Here is a 23,749-nt window from a genome sequence, read left to right as displayed (position 1 = left end):
ATATGACAAAGCTAGCCAGGCCTAGCAAGCAGTAATTTTGGCTACTTTCCACCAATTCACATATACTATATCTACTTCATACTTTGATTTTCAACGTGTACATTTCATCTTTTTGTCCTTTGTGATGTTACTCTGAACAAACTTAAGATCCTGTATCATAAATGATTACTTTTTTCACAGATACATATGAAAAAGTAAGAAACAACAGTCTAGTTAACACTTTTCTTTTTGGGTGGCAAAGTGGAAAATTGCACAATGAGGATACACTTCATTTGTAAAGGTCTCCACTTCCCTCTTCTCCTGTCTCCTCCCCCTCATCCTGCACTCTTTAAAGGTCACAGTGGAAACAAGGAGAAGATAGATGGAGCCGACAAAACCGGAGTATTTTAATATCAGCGCATGTCTGATATGAAAAGGTGTTTGAAGACGCTCTACCCACACATGGTTCCCTCTACACACCCACTCTTCACACAGCAGATCTGTGGCTGAGAAACAATGAGTGTCAGACTGCGACTTCAGGTGTGTGGGTATGTGTTGAGTAGACTTAGAGTACAGCTGTGTGTGTGCCGTGCAAACACTAAATCTGTGACAGACACTGTTTGAATGAAGGAGTCAGTTCAGGAAGCAGAGAGGGAGATGGAGAGAGAGGGACCTATGTTAAATGAGAGAGAGGTATGCTAAACAAGAAAGAACGAGGGAGAGAGGGTAATAGTAATTTATGGGCTAGAGTCCCAAATTTCACGGTTTGGCAGCTTCAAGGTGACAACATGTTAAAAGATGTACAGTTTGTCAGATATTATCAAGTATGCTGTGTACGGTAATGCTGAGTCGTAATTTTGCTCATGAAGTGAATCCCCCTCTTCTTGATGTGCCTACTTTTTTCAGCTTACTTTAATAGATTATATTTAATGGAATAAACATTTTACTGGGTATATTTGAACCTTTATTTGGACCCAGTTTTAAATCTGTAGGACAATAAGAGTATTCTCAAGCTCTTTAAAACTTCCAATTCACATATTTTTTCCACACTTACTGTCTAAAAATGTTTTTATTGACCCTACAACAAATATGCATATCATAGAAACAGGAACTGTAGAGTCAAATTTGCATCGACACATAGCTGAGGGTTTGTGTGTCATAAATTTATTCAAACATATAACATACCTACAAGCATGCTCCAGGGCTGTCAAAACAAGTTCTAATAAACACAAGCTAACAATTCATTTAACCCACCGTAATTCTAATGACATACATGCAGCTGAAGCGTAAACAGTCTGGTTCAGTTTGGTAATTTTAATAATAATAATAATAATAAATTTTATTTAAAGGCGCCTTTCTCGGCACTCAAGGACACCGCACAGATAGAAATATATATATACACGAATTCACATTAAAGGAAACAAAATCAGAGTCAGAAATGAAAACAATATAAAGTAACAAGGGGTAAGAAAAAAATAGAGACAATAACAAAATGACAGAGCAATTGGAGTCAGACGGAGTAAGCGGTTTTGAACAGATATGTTTTGAGTTGTGATTTGAAATGGGGGAAAGAATCTGTGTTTTTGAGTTGAGGTGGCAATGAGTTCCAGAGACGGGGAGCAGAGCGGCTGAATGCTCGGCTCCCCATAGTGGTGAGACGGGCGGAGGGGACAGACAGGTGTGGAACATGGAGGAGGTCGGACAGATATGGGGGGGCGAGGTTGTGGATGGTCTTGAATGTCAACAGAAGGACTTTGAACTGAATGCGGAACTGAACAGGGAGCCAGTGGAGCTGTTGGAGGACAGGAGTGATGTGGTGGATGGAGGGGGTTCGGGCAATGATACGGGCAGCTGAATTCTGGACCAGTTGGAGTTTATGGAGGGATTTGTGAGGGAGGCCGAAGAGGAGAGAGTTGCAGTAGTCCAGACGGGAAGTGACAAGGCTGTGGACAAGGATGGCGGCAGTGTGGGGGGTGAGGGAGGGGCGGAGACGATTGATGTTACGAAGATGGAAGTAGGCAGTCCGGGTGATGTTATTGATGTGTGATTGAAAGGATAATGTGCTGTCAAGGATGACACCCAGACGCTTAACCTGGACACCTCTCCACACTCTCCACCTTCTTAATGTGACGAGGCACGGGCATGGAGGGACTGTGAGGTGGTTGGATTTTTAAGAGATGGGTAAACAACTCACATTAATCCACAAGTTACCGTCTATAAATCTGTGCATGTTGCTGAATCTAAAATCATTCCATATAATGTGTCTCATTCTGCTGGGTGCCATAACTATCTGTTCAGCATGGAGGCCGTGGCTCTGTTGGTAGAGTGGGTCGTCTATCAATCGGAAGGATGGCGGTTCGATCCCAGCTCCAATGTCCTTGAGCAAGACACTGAACCCCAAATTGCTCCCGCTGTTGTTCAGCGGTGTGTGAATGTGTACAAAAGAGATTAGCTAATACTGATGGTCCCTTACTATAGCAGCCTCTACCATCAGTGAGTGAATGAGTGTGAGTGGGTGAATGTGACGAGTTGTATAAAGGCACTTTGAGTGGTCAGAAAGACTAGAAAAGGGCTATATCAGTACAAGTCCATTTATCACAGTACTATAGTCTCTTTTTACCGATTACAACCTATTGCATACTGGACTGGACTGGAGTGTTTTTATCAACACCCTCTATTAAACCACAAATCTCTAATTACACATTCTACATGAATATACCTTATCTTTGCCTGTCCTTTTTTATTGAATCCAAAACTGGCGAGGAAACTTCCTTTGAGTGTGTAGAGCACCTTGCTTTCATCTGTCCTCTCCTCTGACATGATTTGAACTGCAGTAGTAGCCACACTGTGTTAAAGGCTGGCTGGCTAGCTGGTTACTGAGTCTTCTTCTGCTGCTGCTTCTTCGTCATCCCCCAATACGGTTGTTAAGTCGGTCGTAACACCCTTTCAAAATAAGATTTCCGGGTCCAAGCGCCTCCTTCGATCACAGTGTCACAATAGATAAACAACAATGGCAGAACCGGTTAACCTTTTTTACCATCACTTGTTTCTTTAGTGAGGCATCACATCGGGTAATGAAGGGACTAAATTTGTTTTAGTGGAACAGAGTGGTGAGTTTAGCTGTTCTTCCTGGGGGTATAATGAAGGGCAGTGTCCAGGCATCCATGAGAAGAAAATATTACAAAGTGGAGGTGAGTTAGTTGTTAGCAGTAAGTAGAGTTAAGCCAGCGAGTTGTCATTTAAAGATGATAAGCCATGTTCTGGCTGACATGTGCATTTAAATATAAGAATGCACATGACTCATATAACTCTGAAAGTATAAAAAGATAATAAATAAATAAATGAATGAAAACGTGTCAGGTTTTTTAGGGTTAACGCAAACATTAGGGACGTTAGGTTGGCAGAGATATAGATATGCTACTCCATGGCTAGCAGGTATAGGCTGCAACCAGCATAAAGAACTAATACTATGAAACAATTAGACAGTATTACTGTAAACTTATTTTTTGCACAATATCAATATATTTTGGATTTTTAAAAGACAGTAATTGTCGATAGTTTTATTGCAACAGCCTTATCAGGATGCTTAAATTCATCAACTCTCACCAATCACTAACTGTGCTTATAGCTTGTAAGTTTTAGTATACAAAATAAAATAAAAATTGCTGCCTCTCCTGTGGTAGAAATACCAGAATATTAACTTGCCCCCCCCCCCCTCTACACTAAACCCTGAAATTGTTTGGGGGTAGATGAGAGTGCCATGGTTGGGGGGGAAAAAAAGGCACAAAGAGATTCAGACTGGCTAGTAAAGTAGACTTTAGACCAATGTCTACACAGACGATATGAAGCAGCAAACAATCACTCTTTGCAGAATCCACATGCGCGGCTTTATTTGAAGGACAACTGAACAAAACCACATTTTGTGAGAGAGAACACAGTCTGTAACACTCTGAAACATGCTGATAGAAGTGCTGTGGAGGAATCAAAGTGCTGTTTTCGGACCCTTTGTGAATATGAAACATATTGCAGACAGACTGTCACACCTTCTCTTTGACCGTCTCCCCCTGGCAGCTTTTTTTTTTTCAAATTACCCCCCGGACATCCAGCAGCTTCCAAAGCCTCTCAAAGAGCTTTTAGTTTGGCATTTGATTGCCTGCTCCCCCTTTTCTTTAGACGTGTCTGTGTTCCCTCTTTTCTTCTTCTCTTTCATGCAAAACACCTTGGCTGCTGAGAGGGACTGTTGGAGGAGTCTGCAGATAGTCAATGGGGAGAGGAGAAGAGAGGAGATAAAATAAGGGAAGAAAGGAAACAAGAAAGGATCGGAGAGAGGGGTATAACAAGAGGAGAAGTGAGAGGTGATGCAATATGAGAAAAGGAAACAAGAAAAGGAGAGGAAGGGATGAAAGGAGAGAGGAGACGGGGTGATGAAAGGAAAGGAAACAAGGAGACAGTAAAAAAGGAGAGACAACAAAAGATGTAAAAGGGAACCTATTGGCTATCATGTGATGAGGATACATGCCTCTGAGAATGAAGATCAGCTTTTTGGGACGTATAACCAGCAGTTAGAGAGAACCGACTTCCTGTCCTTTGCTCTGCATCGTTTACCGTCCAATGAGCAACTTATGAATCATCAGTGTGTTCAAAACAAAAGCTGATATTAATCTGCCCCTCCAGATACATCTTCAAATAAAAAAAAGGAATTTCTTGGGTCATTACTTCCCCAGAGGATTACCACCGGATCACTTGTTTCTGGTAGGTCTCAGTTTCACTGTAAATAGAAAGTTACACAGAGTTTGGCATAGTGGTATGAACCTGAAGGGAAAGAAACTGATTTTCTTTTGATTTATTTAGAATTTAAAAGTTTTAAGTCTGATGAAACAACATCACGATGCAGATTCCAGTTTTATATTTTAGTGTAGAATCTGTAAATACAGGTTGAGAGAGAAGTAATGATGACAGGAGAGGATATAAAGAAGAGCAGAGAAGAGACAAGGAGAATATAAGGCCAGATCGGGGAGAAAAGTTCGGGGGAGAAGGAGAATAGGGAGGAATAAAAGGGGAGAGGCAATCTAACCAAAGAGAAATAAGGAGTAGAGAGAGAAGATGAAAGAGAGCTTGTGGAGTAGAATATGCAAATCTGGAGGATGCAAGTTCAGGTCCGCATTTCTGGGACCACATCTCTAAGACCCTTGTTGTTTGCAAACACTCTGGATCCAAAGGGCCACATTTGAAACGTCTATCTTAACCATTTAAGGTGTGTAATTAAAACCCCTTACCACTAACTGTTGCAGCAACACGAGAGATGCAGCCCCAGAATTGCGGCCCTGAAACTGCAGCCTCCAGCTCTGCAGACACATAATATTGGAGAGGAGACACGTGGAAAGGAGAGGAGGAAAACAAACAGAAAGGAAAGAAGACAGGGAGAAATCATGATGGTAGACAAAAGGTGAAGAGGAGAGAAAGAAGAGAGCAGAGGAGACAAGGATATTGAAGGACAGAAGAGAGGACATGGAAGAGGAGACAGGAGAGGACAGAAAGACAGCATGAGAAAAGAGGGAGGACAAAAAAAGAGACAAGGACATAGAAGCAGACAAAAGTTACAGGTATTAGAAATTAAAAGGGCAGAGGAAAGGAAACGAGGTGAAACGAGAGGGTAGAGGAGGTAAAGAGAAGAAAGGGAAAACCATAGATTATAAAAAATTGGACAACATGACAACTCCCTAAAGGTGAAGCCAGACTATTTGGAGCTCCTCCACTGACTGGCTGCAGTATAGATCACGAAGCCCATCTCCTCCATGTTAACAGATGGGACATGAGTCAGACTGTAAAATCACAATACACATCAAATATGTTTTTCTCAAACATCGTTCCTGTCATTAAAGTTAGTTCTAATCATGCTTAATGATATCATACTATAAATTTTGTTTTTCAATTTTGTTTTTAATTTGTTATTTGATGCTAAAAATGAGATATAACACCATGATAGACAGCTCTGTCAACAAATGCAGCACCAGATTGGCAGAGGAAGAGGAGCAGTGAGAGAAAATGAAACAGAGACACTAAAAGTCACCAGACTCTCCATATTTGTGTGTTTCTGTTTCACGCCGACACAAGAATCTATCACAGTGTGGAACATGTCGACCTTAAAGGATCTTTCAGGATTTATTGGGGAGTTAAATGTGTGTTTTAGTGAGCAGAAGGGGCGGGACGTCAATACTTTGGATCAATACCACACCTCCAAAAGCTGATCCCTACTGCCCAGGCTCTACGAATGCACAAGATGTCAAAGCCCATTGTGAGGGATTATTTTGGCGTCACCTTTGAACACTGAGATGAGGTGGAGACGCATGGTCCACATAGTCAATAGGTTGAACAAAGGGAAGGAAATAAGAGGCCAAGGAAAGCAAACATGGACAGAACAGGAGATGAGAAAGGGAGAAAGGGTGACATAAAGGAGCAGAAGTAAGGAAAGGGAATGAAAGGGGAGAACGGAGAGGAGCCAAGGTGTGGAGATAAAAGGTGAAGGAAGAAGAGGCGGGAGGAAGCGAGGAGAGCTAGGAAGGGGGTGAGGAGAGGAAACAAGTGAAAAGAAACAGGGAGCACACATGTTTAAAGAAGAGCAGAGCCGATAAAAGAAGAAAGGAGAAGAAGAGGAGAGAAAGAGATGGACAGGAGGAGGATGAGAAGCCAGTCGTTTTTTACTCAGGGGGGGAGACACAGCAGGGGGTGAGGGAGGTTGGAGGGGGGGCTCCTCATCCCTCTCTCCTCCGACTGAGCCTCCTTCCTCAAGGTCAGTCAAACACACACTCACACAAGTACACACACTTAAACATGTACACTTGCACACAGGCAGGCAGGTTGGCAGACATGGTACACACACACACACACACACACACACACACACACACACACACACACACACACACACACACACACACACACACACACACACACACACACACACACACACACACATTTAGTCGGGCTCAAGTAGAAAAGACGCCTTCTGCCTGCTTTTCTCTCCGACTCTGTACCAACCAGCCAAGTCTCAGTCAACCATCTGGAGATAAAACACACCATTCTTCCCACACATACACACACACACAACACAAAACACGCAACACACACACACACACACACACACACACACACACACACACACACACACACACACACACACACACGTACTGTGTGTTTATGATAATAGACCAAATGCCTCTATTGATTCTTTCTCTTTCTGTGTCTGCTGTCTCTCTCTCTCTCCCTTTTTGTGCATGTGTGTAGTTTTATCTCGACATGAAGATCACACTCCACTCTCCATTTTCCAAATATCCCCCTTCATTTCTCCTTTGGTCTACTACGGTCTATTATTCTGTCGTATACATCTGTTCCATACAACTCGCTGTTAGTTGTACTGATCTCATTTGAGATTTCTCTTCTATGTACAATCTCTCTAAAGACACTCAACAGATTTTGTTTTTCTGAAGGTGTAAAAATCTCTCCAAGTGTTTGAAAAAAAAAAGAAACGTGAGCAAGAAGGTTTGGATTTCAGTGAAGGTTGAAAGCTTCTTTGCACACAGAACACACATTAAAAGGAACTGTAATTAAAAATGGTCAAACATGGAGATATTGTGGGGTTTAAGTATCTGGCTGACTTTGCAGAATTATCACTTTTGTGTATTCAAAAGGACAATTTGATTTATACTTTGACAAACATGTTTACTGCAGCCACAGAGACATTAGCAAACTGCACTTTCAGCATTATTGCCCTGTTTAAATGTAAGGTAAAATGTCTAGTGAGAGGGTTCTGACAGATTTGGAACCATTGAATGGACAGTGTCACTTCATTTCTGTCTATTGAGAGTTTTGAAGCCAAAAGATTGCCTACATGAGCGTCCACATTCATGCTGTTTGAGTCAGGGCATGCACTCAAGTGACCTGGCTGCATGCATCAGGACTGACGTCACACCCACGACGCTAACCAAAATACACATTAAACTTACCAATAAAACATCAAAGATCCCTCACATGCGTACATTTAACAGCAGAACAGATTCTTGTGTTGATTTGAAGCAGACTTTTACAGATTTGGAAAGTTCAATGACTCTTGTTGTAGTGTTTGTTACTTTTTTACACGCTGTTTCTACTTTACTCTGCAAATCTGGCACTGAAAGCCCAGAAGAACCTGCATTGGTCAACAGAGCAGCAAATCAAGATGTCCACTCTTTCTAAAAAAGAAGCTTCTGCCATCATGAAGCCTTTGTTCTTACACATTGAACCTAGCAACAGCGTTATATTGGTGTCCCAGTGTGTGATTAAGTGCTTATTTCATGCACCATCTTCAATTTACCTGTCTCTGTCACAACCTCCAGTTATGTCGTTAACTACTCCACCTTTCCTCACTTTGTCTGCCTCTTCTTTCTTGTCCCATGATAAACAAACCAACATCAGATTAACTGGACTTCTTTCATTACTGAAATGATTACAGTTAGTTTGGCAGAGTCTGTTATTAGAGCCATAGCAATGATGTGCTGTTGAGGAATATCAGACCACTGCAATGGAGTACCGACCAATCAGAATCAAGTACTGAACACAGCCATGTGTTTATGCTAATCTACTGAGACAGGCTGGTGATGTAGTTTTGAGGACAATGGTTTTGGACAGGCATTCCAAAGTTAGCATTTTAAGGCTTCTTGTTTTTTATCCAGCAAGCATTCAGTGTTGTTATTCTTAAATATGTTATGGTTTCCCTGACCCCTTTATAGGACTTTATATGACTCAGATAGTATCACCTTCTCAGTGGTGCCCAAATTTGGTTCCAGGAACTAGTCCTGAGAACACTGGCAATAGAAGTGACAGTATGGGGTCAGGTTTTGTTGAATTCTTGCAGTGGAGAGGGACTCTTAGTGAGGTTTAGTTTACAACTAGCAAAAAGAAAAGCTTCAGTGTTTGAGATTTTAAACTTCAGGGATGAACAATCTCAAAATATATTCCTTTTACTTTTATATTTATTTGTGTTTCTCTTGTTCTTGTTCTTGTTCTTGAAAGTGCTGTCTAAGCTAACTAGTTATCTCCCATGCAGTTTTATTGGCCAATGACTATAATCTGTCCTCCAGGTCATTTCTAATATTTCAGTGAGCCCTCTTTAATCAGTATTGATACCATTTCCATCATGTTCACCTCTGATTTCTTCAGGTTTCTCCTTTGTGTCCTGACCATTTCTTTGTTTCTTTAAGCGCTGAACCTGCTTTTGTTGATTTGTTTTCTGTTTCTATAATTAGTTTAATATTGTGAAATGGACATATCTTGCTCAGAGCCATAAACCAACTAAAACCCAGCCATTTGAAACCTCTAATGGGACGTGGAGAACAGGCATCCTCCCCCCTCCTGTAAAATATTCCTCCCCTCCTTTTAGGGTCAAAATTGTCTCCCCCCCTCGGCCCTTCCACCCTCCTCCCTTATACTGTGTTTTTTTTTTTTACAACTGGCTGCAAATTCACTGCTGTTCATTACCCAGGCAGGGTCAATTCCCCAAACAATGTGTTTGGTGTCACAATAAAAAGGGTGTTTTTTATGGCGTGTAGCCGTAAAATGCTATTAAACAGATAAAACACAGGCAACGAGCATCAGGAGGATTATAAAAAGAATTGCCTTGATAAACTCCACATATCTGCATGATGACACACCAGCAGCTCTCCTCTCTGTCGCTAGGGAGGGGGAGGAGGTGGAGGAGGTGGATGAGGAGGAGGAGGAGGGGAGGCGCAGACTGAGGAGCACATGGTCGGAGAGTTTGCACAGCTCTACAGCGCCACCAGCAGGGGAGATCTGAAACAACAGATTTGTGGTTCCTGGAAAGAAAACAAGAAAACCCTGTCAAATTATATCTTAAAATTATATGTGAAATTATATATTTCATTCTGGTAATAAAAAGGACGAAAGACTGACAAAATCACTCTAATTCATAGGGAAACGTTTCGCTCCACAATTTTAAAAGCAACTACAAAATCAAGACTTACATAACCCATTGATTTTTCAGCATTAGTGCAGGCTTGTTGTAGGTTTTTCTTTCAATATTGAGTGTGCTGGTGCTCCTTAAGTACAGTAATTTGCAGCAGCTGAATGAGGGAGCCTTGACATTTTTAGTTATAGGATGATGATGTGGTGAGATAAAAAGAAAACGCTGATTTAAAGAACTCTCAACATGTATTCAAAGATGTATCCGTATCCAAATAGGCTAAATGTTATCTATATTTTTACTATATGTATTTAATTTAGAGATACATTAAAGATTCTTATAATTTGGTTTAATTGAAGTGTAACTTCAGATCTGTGCCTTACTCTCACTGTTGCATAATCTTAAATATATGTATATTTCTGTGTGGGCAGGTAGCTGGCACTGGGATGGGAGGGGGCATGGCTGTGTGTAACAGACGTTAATGTAAACTGAAATGTATTAGAAAAAGCATGAATATTCTTTGGATTTAATTTTATAGATACCAACAAGTCCCCTGCATTAGCTTTCCAAGGTTCAGGACTGTGGGTATGTGAAGCAATATCAACCAAAATAATTAAGTTTTTCTAATAAAAAGTGTTAAAAAATTTAATATGAAGAACATTATTATACTAGCATTGAGGTGAGTCATCACAGTAGAGTCATATTGTTTAGACTGAAGCACAAGAAACACATGTTAGTGTGCAGTATCTGTTTTATAAACCATACCTTGATGCCTGTCAGTGCTCATCATCGAGTTAGACTAGAAACCAATGACGCAGATGATACATGAGATGACATCTGATGCTCTGTTCCTCCCTGTTACAATGATGCATGAGAGAAAAATGTGAAGTCCTGAGCATTATGCTTTTAAGCTACAGTAAACTAACCAATTTTCCCAACTTTTTTCTCTGAGATATATTGTTTATATATTATGTAAGGTATTACATTCTGGTGTAACTGCAGAGCCCTGCCTCTCGTGCTTTGAGGTGATCTTATGCCTCCCTCTAGTGGTACCTGTGAGGATTGTATCACCAACATGGGCCTTTTCAAGTCAACATTTTGGCATGTCAGATCATGCCATATAAAGGCTCAGTGTTAGTTGCTAATAACATTACCTCAGGTCCTGTTTTCTATGCATGAGGTACAGTGAGACAGAAAGTACAACAACAAGACTCTCTAAGGGGAACTGATGCAGCTAAATAGTCTGAGCTACCATTTGTGTCATTATTTACAACCATGCGATGGAAAATACCCATTCCTTCAAAAAAACAACACAATTTTAAATGTGTGTGTTGCACAAAAGCCAAATGGTGGCATGGTGGTGAAGTGGTTAGTCCTGGCAACACCAAATAGGTCCCAGTGGGCATATATCCCTTTATGTATCTCATACATTCTGTATAGCATATCCTGTCACTGCTGGAATTTTGGGAGCTCTGCAAAACACAATATATTGTCTTGCAAGAAATACTGCAGGGTAACTGAAGATAATTCCCTTATGTCACTTTAAACTGAGGCCATTTCTTCACTTGAAAATGACAGAGCTTCCTAAATTACTTTCTTTTTTTATATGCTAATAAAACCAGAGGCATTATTTTTTATTGTATCAGAGTAGCTAGGAGACTGCTTAAATTGTTGTAAACATTAGCACACATGCCCGCCTTTATGTTAAGTAAACAGATGTTTGTTCTTGCAACATAAGTATCTTCCTTTAAATCACAGCTGAAAACATATTTTATCGAAAGGCTTTCTTGTAATTTTGTTTTATCCATGATGCTACATTTATTTTTAAATTTACTTTTAATGATGGTTTTCCTTTATTCACTCCTTGTTTTTATTTGTTTTACTGATTTTTAATTGTTTTATTCTTTTAGTAGTTTCTCTTCTACTCTTTAACTCAGTTCCTCTTAAATTGTCTTCCTAGTTCAGTCTCCCTTCCATGCTTTGTTTATTATTGTTGGGTTTTTATGATGTAAAGCACTTTGTAACGTCTGTTTTGGCAAGTGCTATATCACGGTGACCCTGAAGTGCAAATCACAATGACAAATCAGAAAACACAACGACAAATCAGAAAACACAACAGCAATTGCAAATAAACAATGTCCTTCCGGGTCAAGGGATAGACCAGACCAACTAGCGACAAGTCATGTCACCCGAGGGTACCTACTTCTTCCGGTTTGGTTTATGTCGTAGTGTTTTCTGATTAGCGGTTGTGTTTTCTGAATTGCCGTTGTGATTTGCACTTCAGGGCTACCAAACTATATCAATAAGCTTTATTATCATCATCATTATCATCGTTTTGAAATGTATTTTATTCTTTTCATTCATGTTTTATTATTCTGTTGTTTTATATGATGTTTTTATCCTCTGTGCAGAGTCTTTGAGTTTTCAGAAAAGCTCTTTAGAAATACAATGTATTGTTATTATTATTATCATCATAATTAGTACTATTATTATTATTATGTTATTTATTCCTTATTATTATTTATATTTATTTATAAATTTTTATTATTATAAAATAATTATATACCTCTTAAATTGTATTCCTAGTTCAATATGTCTCCCTGTCATGCTTTGTTTATTATTGCTGGGTTTTTATGATGCAAAGCACTTTGTATCTGTTTTGGCAAGTGCTACAACAATAAACTCTATCATTGTTTTATGATTTGTATTGTTATTATGATTTGTATTGTTGTTGTTGTTGTTGTTGTTGTTGTTGTTGTTGTTGTTGTTATTATTATTACTATTATTATTATTATTATTACTTTTATTATTATTATTATTATTAATAATAATTTTATTATTATTATTATTAATAATAATTTTATTATTATTATTATTATTATTACTTTCATTATTATTATTATTATTATTATTATTACTTTCATTATTATTATTATTATTATTACTTTCATTATTATTATTATTATTATTATTATTATTATTATTATTATTATTATTATTATTATAACATACCTATCTAACCGCTTACTGTAAATTTCCATCATTCCCCTAAAAGCTACTCCAGGCGGAGGTCGTCGTTAAGATCCGTCTCTCTTCGGCATTTTCCGCCCCGCTTCGTTCGTACCTCGGGCATTTCCGGTCAGTGTCGCCATCTGCTTTCTCGTCCTTCTCCAATCTCCGTGTTGTTGTTCCCGGTGACGCGGCGGAGGTGTAGCCTGACGCGGGCTCTTACGTGTCGGCCAGAATAAAAGTGGAGCTCCGGAGGCCCGGGAGTGACGAAAGGAGCCTGTATCGGTAAGGACGGAGCGGTGTCCGGGGCTCAGAGAGACCACACGAAGCCGTAGAAAGTGTCGGTGTGGTCGGGTTCGGCCCGAAGGAAACAAAGAGATCATGGCGCCGCGGTGTGTTTGTAGCAGGATGGAGGGAGGGGAGTCTGCGGCTGTAGGGGGAGAAACACAGCGAATGTGGGGCTTTGAGAGAGAAAGATAAGGGACTGTTGGCGCGTTTACACATCATAAAGTGACAGGATCAGAGAGTCGTGAATACGCAGCTGTCACATTATCATTACGCAGGGTTTGCGCACAGATTTGCGCCGTTTTCCCCTCAATGGTTAATCGAAAGCGCAAATATGCTGAGTTATGTTTTGTCTGCTGAATCACATTAATGCACTTTCCATTGCACATTTTTATTTCAAACATCTGCTTCTGTAACATCTGTTAAATGCATGAACACCTTGTTGATGTTTTTCCAGTCACTCGGTGTGGATGGGAATCAGCCGTGTAGGCCGTCGCGTTTGGCTGCACGCTGAAAACATGAAATAAGAAAGGCCTGTAAGTTTAACACACACCTTGTATTTGAGTTAGGATCAAGTTGAAATCGCTCCTTATCTCCTGGGATGTGACCGGAGCCGTGTGGAGGGGGCGTTGCCCGGCCATGTGGCTGTGCTGTCACACACACACACACACCGAGCATCAGAGTGATTTTTGAAAAGCAGAGGGAGAAATGTGTAAAGCCAATCATGCAGCGGAGAGAAGCTACGCACAGTGTGAGATCACTGAGCTCCGTGAACAACACGGCCCAGATCAACTCTCTGTGCCGACGCCTGAAGACAGACAGAGAGCAGATCTAAAGCTTGTTATTAACATGAATGAGTGTAAGGAAGAGGAGTTTGTTTTACACAAAGTTCACTGTTCTTGTATGATGTGAGGAGAGACAGTGCTGGATCACTGATGAAGTCCCAATAAAAAGAATGCATCTTCATGATTATCATATCATTTAATTTACATTAACTTCATTTCCAACCCCAAAGTCTACACATTTCACCTCTACTGTTTGTCTCTATACACTCATATCTGCTCAGGAGCTGGCAGAAGTTTAGTTGAATTTAGTTTGAGTTGTTTTCTTTTTTTTTTTTTTTTTAAATAAAAGCAGTCGCCTTATTTTCAGCATGAAGTAAAAAAGTTAATTATAGTTAATGTGTTGTGTAACCATGAAAGAAACAGAAGCAGATATATCTCCAATTAGGTTTACAAATACATGTTTTTTCTGGTTTTATGGTGCTTTAAAATAACATACAAATTAATATTTCACTCTGAATGTTGAGAAAATTAAAAGATTTAAAATAATATACCATGAAATATGCAGAATGTTTATTTATTTTTTTAAGTGCACTGATGGAGCTGACAGAGCTGAAGTTTGTGCAGAACTTTGCAAGATATTGTCCAGAGACTGTGCAAACATTGATTTAACTACGCTCATCTAATTTTGATATTTAAAATGTAACAAATATGAAAATTCAACAACAAACACATCCCAGCTAGCTGTCTTATTTATCTCTCTTTCTTCCATCAGACTTGTTCTGATTCTTAGGAAGCTAATCATGGATAAATGCAGATGTTATTACAAAGTACACGCTCTCAGTGTCAACACTTTTCATGTTCAGTGATTTCATTCAGATTTTTAAAAGCATTGTGCTGCACGTGGCAGAAAACCAGCATTTTAATATTATATTCTCTTGAGTGATTGAAGATACTTAGGATTAGATAAGAACGATTTGATATCAGTATTAACTTCATTTTGGGAATCAGGGGGATTTTCCCTAATAATAGACTGCAGGCTAACACTTGAAAATTGTTTATGAAAATACTTGATACAAAGAAAGTTTCCTCAGTATGTCTGCAGTTTGTTTTTCATACAGTAACCTCAGTTAAGAGACCCTTAAACAAAAGAAAAATGTATTTCCCTCTGAGATGTAACAGTCTCAGAGCTGTTTAGGATGTTTAACCCACTAACACACAGCAGAAGTGTGTCATGTTACCTGCACCACTCTCACTCTGCTTCAAAACACACATCTTTGTCCTGTGTTCAACATCATGGCAGCAGCCAAAACTAATATGATAATAGATCCATATGTAGGACATGTTTCAATACAACAGGACATTTTCAAACTTGAATGTTATTTCATGTTGGTGAGACTCAGAGTCAGGATCATTTAAATCTTCAACATTTCTGTGCAAGAAAAAAAAAAATTCACTATGATTAAATGTAGTTTTTGTGATTCATTATCAGAATAATGTCAGTTAAACGAGCTTCAGGGATCTCAAAGTGATCCTAATTATGATACACAGAATAAAGTCTAGAGATTTGGCAGTGAGATGCTTGGAACTCGTATATAACATTTGGATTTTTATTTTGAACATTTGTTATTCAAGGTAAAATTTGGTTAACGGCTGTTTCACTAGCAAGGACCACGCCACACAAGGATATAATTTGAACATTTAATGAATTAGTTGTGCGTGGTGTGCCCAGCAGAAGGAGACTCAGGATGGGGGTTCCGTCTCAGCGTTATCCTGCCAGAGCTGATCTTGACCCAGGTTGTACCTGGAAGTAGACAGGGCATAGAAGGAGCGAGCACGAGTTGAGTAGGAGAGGACAAGGAAATAGGTTAAGTGCAGTAGAGTAAGGGGAGGGAGGGTGGGTTGAAGAATCACGGACAAGCAGTTGGAGTAGGCTGGATACGTTTAGGAAGGCTTGTCAGGTGATTGAGGGTGTGGTTTAGGCGTGGTCCTGCTCCCGAATCTAAGTTAACACCTTAACTTCATTTGCTGATATTTCTCAGCACTTCATTCAAAGTAGCAATTATTTTATATATATATATATATATATATATATATGTATATATATATATTATGGGGAGCATTTTTTTCCCATATTTGACAGAACAGCTGAAGAGAGAGAGGAAATGCAGGCAGCAAAGAGCAGAAATATGTTGTGGCCAATAGCTGAACTAGTGACCTCCACGATGAGGAGGTTCATTTTGCTGGTGTAAAAGCATAAGTGCCCCTGCATTTGTGTTTTAAACACACTAAAGTTGTTGTTTTCTCCTGATTGTAACTTTAATAATGGGTCAGTTTTATTCTGTTTGCTTGTTTGTGTTTTTGTTTTGTATACTTTTCTGAGGATGCTGCATAAAACCATGAAGGACCATGATCTTACATGTATAGATTCCCTGGTCAGAGTTGAGTTCTAACAGCCTCTCTGTAAATCTTCCCCCTCAGCTTAACAAATGAAGATGGAGTCGGCAGTAGAGGCTCAGCAGGGGGCGGAGACTGCTGTGACTGAGACGGAAAGCCAGCAGATCACTCCGGCTCAGATCGCCACCTTGGCACAGGTAAAAGATGACATTTATGATGATGATGATGGTTACATAATCACATTTATGAAGATGTTACTGTTTAAAAGAGTGGGTCATAATGACACATGGCAGACAGCTAGGTGTACTCTCTCCTGAATTTCAGGTGACCATGACAGCAGGCCACGCCTCCGCAACAGGTCCGACAGTCACACTGGTTCAGCTTCCAAATGGACAGACGGTTCAGGTCCACGGAGTCATCCAGGCTGCACAACCGTCCGTTATCCAGTCCCCACAGGTTCAGGCTGTACAGGTAAAACACACACACACACAGAGTTAAAACCATACAGTGCTTGTTTAAGATGTTTCATATTCAGCCACTCTTTCTTCTTTGTCCTTCTGATCCAGATCTCCACCATAGCAGAGAGCGAGGACTCTCAGGAGTCAGTGGACAGTGTGACTGACTCTCAGAAGCGCAGAGAGATTCTGTCACGACGCCCTTCATACAGGTGATTTAGGATTGTGTGTCTGCGCACTTACTGTAAACTACAAAGACAAACATGATATCTAATTACAAAGTCAAACACGTTGCAAAATAATGAATGTGCGTTAAACTTTTTTCTTCTCTTGCATTGTTATATATATATTTGACAGAGTACTAACTTTAACATTTCTTTTATTAAACAGGATGTATGACAAAACTCAAACAAAAGTTTAACTGTGCAACACAAGTTCTTCTTTAAGCTGTTAACCATTAAACATATAATTGACTTTTTTAAAATTAGTCTCATTATTTTCTATGACTTACAGATTTTTTTAGCTGTATTCAATGTAAACCTTCTTTCTTCTAACCTGTTATTATTTTTTGTGGATTATGTCACAGAGCACATATTTTTAAACATAATTTAGTATCGGTGGATTGAAATTAGTTTAAGTGAAAGCCAAAAAAGTAGGCTTATAGAAATAATAGTAGCTTTTATTTATAAAGCACATAAGAGAATACAAAGCAAAAGGTTAAAAAGAATAAACACAAGTTAAACAGATAAAGTGATGAAACAGTAGACCCATAAATCCTTGTTATAGGTTGGCTTTTTTAAAAGCATATAAGGACAATAAAAAGGTTTTAAGAAGAATATGACACATCAGAGAAAATCTAAAAGGATAGATTAAAAACATTGAAATTATAAATGAAGAAAAAAATAATAAAACAATAAATAGTCAAATAAATAAACTCAAATTAATTAGTTCAGTAAAATTAAATTAAAAATTTAAATAAATAATCATCAGAAGATGCAAATGTGTTATTTTCTACCATGACAACCTCAGCTGGTAACAGCCCTTTAACCACATCCCCCAGGTTTTGTTAATCAAATATCAACATTTGTTTTTTTCCCAACAGGAAAATCCTGAACGATCTTTCATCCGACGCTCCGGCAGTCCCTCGAATTGAGGAGGAGAAGGCGGAGGATGATTCCTCTGCTGCAGCTGCCACGCCTGCAATCACCACCGTCACCGTCCCCACACCCATCTACCAGACCAGCAGTGGACAATACAGTACGTGATAAAACATCGATGTGACTGAAAGAGGGTGATGGGATTTTATCATTGCATGTACATTACCAGTCAAAAGTTTGTAAACAACTTCTTATTCAACTTTTTAAATTTATTTTGATTATTTGAAACACTTTAGATTGATAACGAAGACATCAAAACTATAAAGGAACATATATGGAATTATTTAATGAACAAAAAAGTGTTAAACAAAGCAGAACATGTTTTATATTTTAGATTCTGTAAAGTAGCCCCCTTTTTCCTTAATGACAGCTTTGCACACTCTTGGTATTCTCTCAGTCTGCTTCATGAAGTGGTCTCCTGGAATGGTTTCTAATTAACATGAGCCTTGTCAAGAGTTCATTTGTAGAATGACTTGCCTTCTTAATGTGTTTGAGACCATCAGTTGTGTTGTTCAGAGGTAGGGTTAGCACACAATGGATAGTCCTTTTTGACTACTGTTGTAATCCAGATTATGGCAAAACCAGATTATTTCATAGTTTTGATGTCTTCAGTATTAATCTACAATGTTGAAAATAATTCAAACAAATAAAAACCATTGAATGAGAAGGTGTGTCCAAACTTTTGACTGGTAGTGTAGATGATTGTGGACGAATGTTTGGAGCGGTTTCCTCTGGGTTTGGTGTTTTGACTGTAGACAGTGTAATTGTTTATTCTCTCAGTGCCTCCTGAGGGAGTTTTTCAGATGCCAGTAGACCACATGAACAGTGGGTTAATACTCCAAACATGATGCATCATGTCTGAACAAGATGTGAGGCATACGAGCAGAAAAAAACACCTTAACATAAGTTTAATTTGAAGGTTTCTTTATGGACTGGAAGAACGTTTTTCATGGCAGTTCTGTCTGGGTTTTGTTCCTGCACACTATCTTTCTGTGGATATTTTCTTTCCTCTAATTCTGTATTTTCCCTATTCCCTTGTCTTCTGCCTCTCTCACCAAACACATAGTTGCCATCACACAAGGCGGGGCCATTCAGCTGGCTAACAACGGTACAGATGGCGTTCAAGGCCTTCAGACTCTCACCATGACCAACGCGGCAGCAGCAGCTCAGCCTGGAGCCACCATCCTCCAGTACGCACAGACCAGCGACGGACAACAGATACTGGTACCCAGTAACCAGGTGGTGGTCCAAGGTAAGACTCAGCTCTTCTCATATCCTTATTTTTTTTATGAATTTGGTGATAACTTGTGTTTTTTTGTTTTGTTTTTGCATAAAATGTTCCCATATTTTTTTAATCTCCTCCTCATCATGGTATAACCAGTTTTTGTTTTACAGACATGTTTTAATATTTAACATCTGTAAAAGAGCTAATATTGACTTAATGATTCTTCAGAAGTGGTTTTCTTAATCAACAAACAAACTGTAATGCCCACTTTCTGCCACTCTAACTCTCCAGCTGCCTCAGGAGACGTCCAGGCCTATCAGATCCGAGCAGCCCCCACCAGCACTATCGCCCCCGGAGTGGTCATGGCGTCCTCCCCCGCCCTCCCCGTCCAGGGCGCTACTGAAGAGGTCACCCGCAAACGGGAAGTCCGCCTCATGAAGAACAGGTATGCGTAGGGGATACTCTGCTTCCTGACATCATCAATCTTATCAGCTGCTGTACTGTAGATTCAGAAATTCCAGATCATCTCATCCTTACCTGTGATCATTCATGACGGAAATATTTATCATTGTGCAGCCAGCCAGCAACTGCAAAGGTGAACTTGATTGCAAAGAATCACATAGTATGACTGTATAAATCAAAATTTTAAGTTTAAAGGGAGATCTTTTTTAGTTAAAGTTATATAGTAAGTTCACACTAAATACCTCAGGAGTCCTAAAACAACAAAAGCCTAATGGTTTCATTTCTTCTCTACAGAGAGGCGGCGCGTGAATGTCGCAGGAAGAAGAAGGAGTACGTGAAGTGTCTGGAGAACCGCGTGGCCGTCCTGGAGAACCAAAACAAGACACTAATCGAAGAACTGAAAGCCCTTAAAGACCTTTACTGCCATAAATCGGAGTAGTTCCTGTCTCCAGAACAGAGAGCTGGGCTAAGTAGCACTTCAGTTTCTTCAAATACTTCGACTGTTTGATTCTGCCTGCCTGGCCTTCCAGTTTGCACACGGCTGGCTCTTTTTGACTAAAACCCCCCCTCCTGATCAAGGTTCTGCTCACACTGTCCTCTCTTATGTTAGTGTTAGGGAAAGTTTGGAAACATAAACATCCAGTGAATACTCTGGAGAATGTCAGTCAATGATTCTGATAACTGGTGTTAGTAAAGTGCTACCTGAAAATGCATAGTTGAAAATATCAGCGTTATTAAAGTTCTGATCAGCCGGGGATGATGTGCTTCACACCTTCTCCTGTCAGCCTGTATCTTATTGTAGATCTGGGTTATACTCAAAGAAGATACATGACTGAACTCATTACAACTGTTGAAGAGATACTTCATGTTTAACTGGCCTCAAATAATATCTCCAGTGGTTGACTGACAGTATGTCTTTGAACAGTTCCCATGGTGTCATGGCACTTACTTTAACTTGTGTTCCTGTTTAAAACAGCTGTTAAACTGTACACCAGGACTTTATTTAAGGCAGTCTGTTGTGTAGTTTTATGGAAACCTGTCGGATATTAATGTGAAGAATAAACTCTTCAATAAAGGGTCCAGTGTGGGGAATAATCAGGCCAGCTATGACAGAAACACCCAGCTTTAAAACACAGATTTATTTATGAACAGTTAAAGTTTTCTTGGTGACATTTTGCCCTCAGAACAAGTTTTTTTCTCTTTAAAAAATGTGTTGAACAGTGAAGGTTGGGACATTTCTTCAACAGACAGCCTCAGGCAGCTGCAGTTGAAGCTTTTGGATAAATGATGAACCTCTACCTGATGAAACAGCCTAATATATTTCCATTTGTATATCCGACTCTACAACTAATTAGGCACAAATATGAAATTATAGCACAAATAATTCATTTTTTTCTAAGTGGTTTTAAAGATGCTACCAACTGCCAACCTTACAATAAGCCGAAACCTGTTGTGTTCAATCATCTCTCTGCTTCTACAGAGTAGATGATTTTCAGAGAGGCTTGTAAATGTGAGTCATGAGGAAGGTACGGTCGAGCTTTAAAGAGAGATTATTATGACTAATAATTTAAAGACTTGGGAGCACTTATTTTTTATTTTTTGCTGACATTTTTAATCCTCATGGAAACATTTTACACTCTAGTGTGAGTTCAGTTTAAACCATTCTGAAGTGAAAACAAATCTGAATGATAAAGTTTCTGTTCAAAACAGTCACAACGAAAAAAAGAGACGTTTCTGACTCATCAGTAGTTTTTGAGTCAAAGCACAGTACTCGTGTTCATTCAGGTGTTGTCATGTTCAAGATCGTCAGGGGTTGCTTAATACTCGATGTCAGCAGTTAACTGGTTCAATAAAATGTATCATAGCACAAGAGTGTTGCCAAAAAAGGTCAGAAAAAGAAGATCCAGGTTGTAGAAAAACACACATTCAATGTGAAGTCACCAGAGAGCTCTGTGTTTTATTATTTAAGTCTAAGGTGAGGTCAAGCATCATCTCATTGTGCCACGGTAAACGGTCCGTTTCCAGGACTTTTGATTTTTCACATGTTTTACATCGTCGTGTCTGTTTTGCTTTGTCTGTTAAATGTTAAAAAAAATGAGACATGAGATTACAGGGCCGTTTGTTTGTTGTTTAAATGTAGCAGGTTGGATTCTTTGTGAGATCTACAGAAACATAGTCTACAACAACTACATTATATAAACACTAAAGATCCATGGGGACGCGTGAAAACAGATTGTTTGTGTTGGACTTTTATGAAAAGATTTCTGTATTTGTGTGTTTATTTTTTTATATTACTGTACATAGGATCTACAGCATGTGTAGACATCATTGTTTTCTGTTTATTTGATATCAAAAAAATATTCTTATGACTTTTCATATTTGTAATATACATCAGTGTACAATAGGAGACTATGTAAGTGTGTATTCATGTAATCTACCAGGCCTACAACCGTCATGGCAGCTAAGTGTATGAGAAGAGGCCTTTTGTTGGAGATGTGATGTTGTGGAGTGCCGTGCTGTTCAGGATCCACAGTGTTTGTTTGTAGAGAAGAGCAAGTCTGTTGAGAGCAGCTGGGGTCCACAAAATATACCCGTTTTTATAATTAACGGTTTTGATGAATCAAAATCTGCACAGCGAAACCCTTGATGGCTTCACACTCAAACTCATGGTTAGATTTTATTTTTATGGTTATATTTCTCCCACCAAACCCTTTCTGACACCTCCAAACGAAAAGCACAAATTTCCATCCCACTAGAGCGCTTGTGTTTATTTGACCACACTCTAACTCCCTAATTTACTACAGTGCTACATGCTTTCTTTTAATTCTGTTAAAATACATGTTTGTTTTTTTATCAACAACCAACCCAAGTTCTTTAGCTAGCTCCAACTTGAGAGTAAAGAAAACCAGCTATATGCTCTGAGAGGATGTCCTCAATAATATATCAAACTTTCTTTGTTTTGATTATTAAAATATCATGTTTTCATGGTAGCACTGCCATATTCCCTTCCAAATTTTAAACATTTTGATATTGTACAGTTTGAATTTGTAATGTATAGAGTTTAGAAGAGTTGAATCAGCGTCAGAAACCACACGGCACTTCAAAGACTTTGAATAAAATCATCTCATATTGACCCTGAGCACATTCGTATAAGCTGTAGGTGTTCATGGTGACACTGTTTGCTCTCCTTGTGCCCATCAGAGGAATCCAAACGCACAGTGTGTTTATTATGATGCATTTTTAGGGACAAGTCTGACACTTTCACCCTTGTGAACAGGCTGGACAGCATTCTGAACTTTAAGATACTGGTGCCATTGTGATGAAATGTTTACTGGATAAAAAATAATTTCCTCCTCTTGTAACTCACTCATCCATTGCTGGTGCTGAAAAAACATATAATAACCTTTCTTTTGTTGATTTGGTATAGTGAGTGAGCTCAACTTTGTGATGTGTTATACAATAATCTTACAACAAAACCAAAAGTGTTTTCATTTCTGTGCCACGATAGTTTAAACCCAAAGGGCCTCATTTGTGCATGAAACAGATTGTTATCCATGTGTGTAAAAGTATATATAAATATATATAAATATATCATTTCTAGAACAGTAATAATGACTTTTTTCTAACTTTTAATGTGATCTGTTTGTATATTGCCACTTTTGCAAGCCATCATCTGAAGATGCCATGTATTGTATAGTATGTTGTAGAGAAAAGGTCACTAAATGATGCTGTTTGTTTTCAACACATGATAAAACTACACCAGCCCATTATTTCAAAGTGCTGTTACTCAGACGTTCATCACTCTTTTGTAAACACTTGCTATGTTGCAATAAAATGCTCTTGAAGACTGTTACATATTGTGTTGTTAGCTTTATCAATAATGTTTGACTTGGATAGCAAAATATAAAATTATGGAATGCATTTTATTTGATGAGGGAATGTTTTGTTTTGGAAATATTTATTTGCAATAGTATGCTCTTGTATACACAGTATGTGGGTCAAAGACGAATAAGGATTTGAAAATTGAAAAAAAATCAAATTGC

At 39.0% G+C, this 23,749-nt stretch overlaps 1 protein-coding gene across 2 annotated transcripts; it reads left to right on the top strand.

Annotated features, from left to right (window-relative positions):
- Positions 1-13,033: 13,033 nt before the first annotated feature.
- creb1b (cAMP responsive element binding protein 1b) lies at positions 13,034-23,559 on the top strand. Of its 2 annotated transcripts, none has more exons than XM_034693898.1 (8): positions 13,034-13,228; positions 16,492-16,604; positions 16,732-16,878; positions 16,974-17,074; positions 17,965-18,119; positions 19,086-19,271; positions 19,536-19,689; positions 20,001-23,559. In XM_034693898.1, the coding sequence occupies exons 2-8, from the start codon at positions 16,500-16,502 to the stop codon at positions 20,143-20,145; spliced, it is 993 nt and encodes a 330-aa protein (XP_034549789.1). In that variant the 5' UTR covers positions 13,034-13,228; positions 16,492-16,499; the 3' UTR covers positions 20,146-23,559. The 2 variants fall into 2 exon arrangements, with proteins under 2 accessions (XP_034549789.1, XP_034549788.1); XM_034693897.1 differs by having other exon boundaries at positions 13,049-13,228; positions 16,705-16,878.
- Positions 23,560-23,749: the final 190 nt, after the last annotated feature.

The sequence above is a fragment of the Notolabrus celidotus genome, chromosome 10 (genome assembly GCF_009762535.1).
Source record: "Notolabrus celidotus isolate fNotCel1 chromosome 10, fNotCel1.pri, whole genome shotgun sequence".
Classification (NCBI taxonomy): domain Eukaryota; kingdom Metazoa; phylum Chordata; class Actinopteri; order Labriformes; family Labridae; genus Notolabrus; species Notolabrus celidotus.
This window is presented reverse-complemented; position numbering and strand designations above follow the sequence as displayed.

Excerpts from the sequence above, each read along its gene's own strand:
- creb1b (XM_034693897.1), top strand. The coding sequence starts at position 16,500 with ATGAAGATGGAGTCGGCAGTAGAGGCTCAGCAGGGGGCGGAGACTGCT. Across the intron at positions 16,879-16,973 it reads CACAGGTTCAGGCTGTACAG|ATCTCCACCATAGCAGAGAG; the intron begins GTAAAACACACA and ends CTTCTGATCCAG. Across the intron at positions 19,272-19,535 it reads TAACCAGGTGGTGGTCCAAG|CTGCCTCAGGAGACGTCCAG; the intron begins GTAAGACTCAGC and ends CTAACTCTCCAG.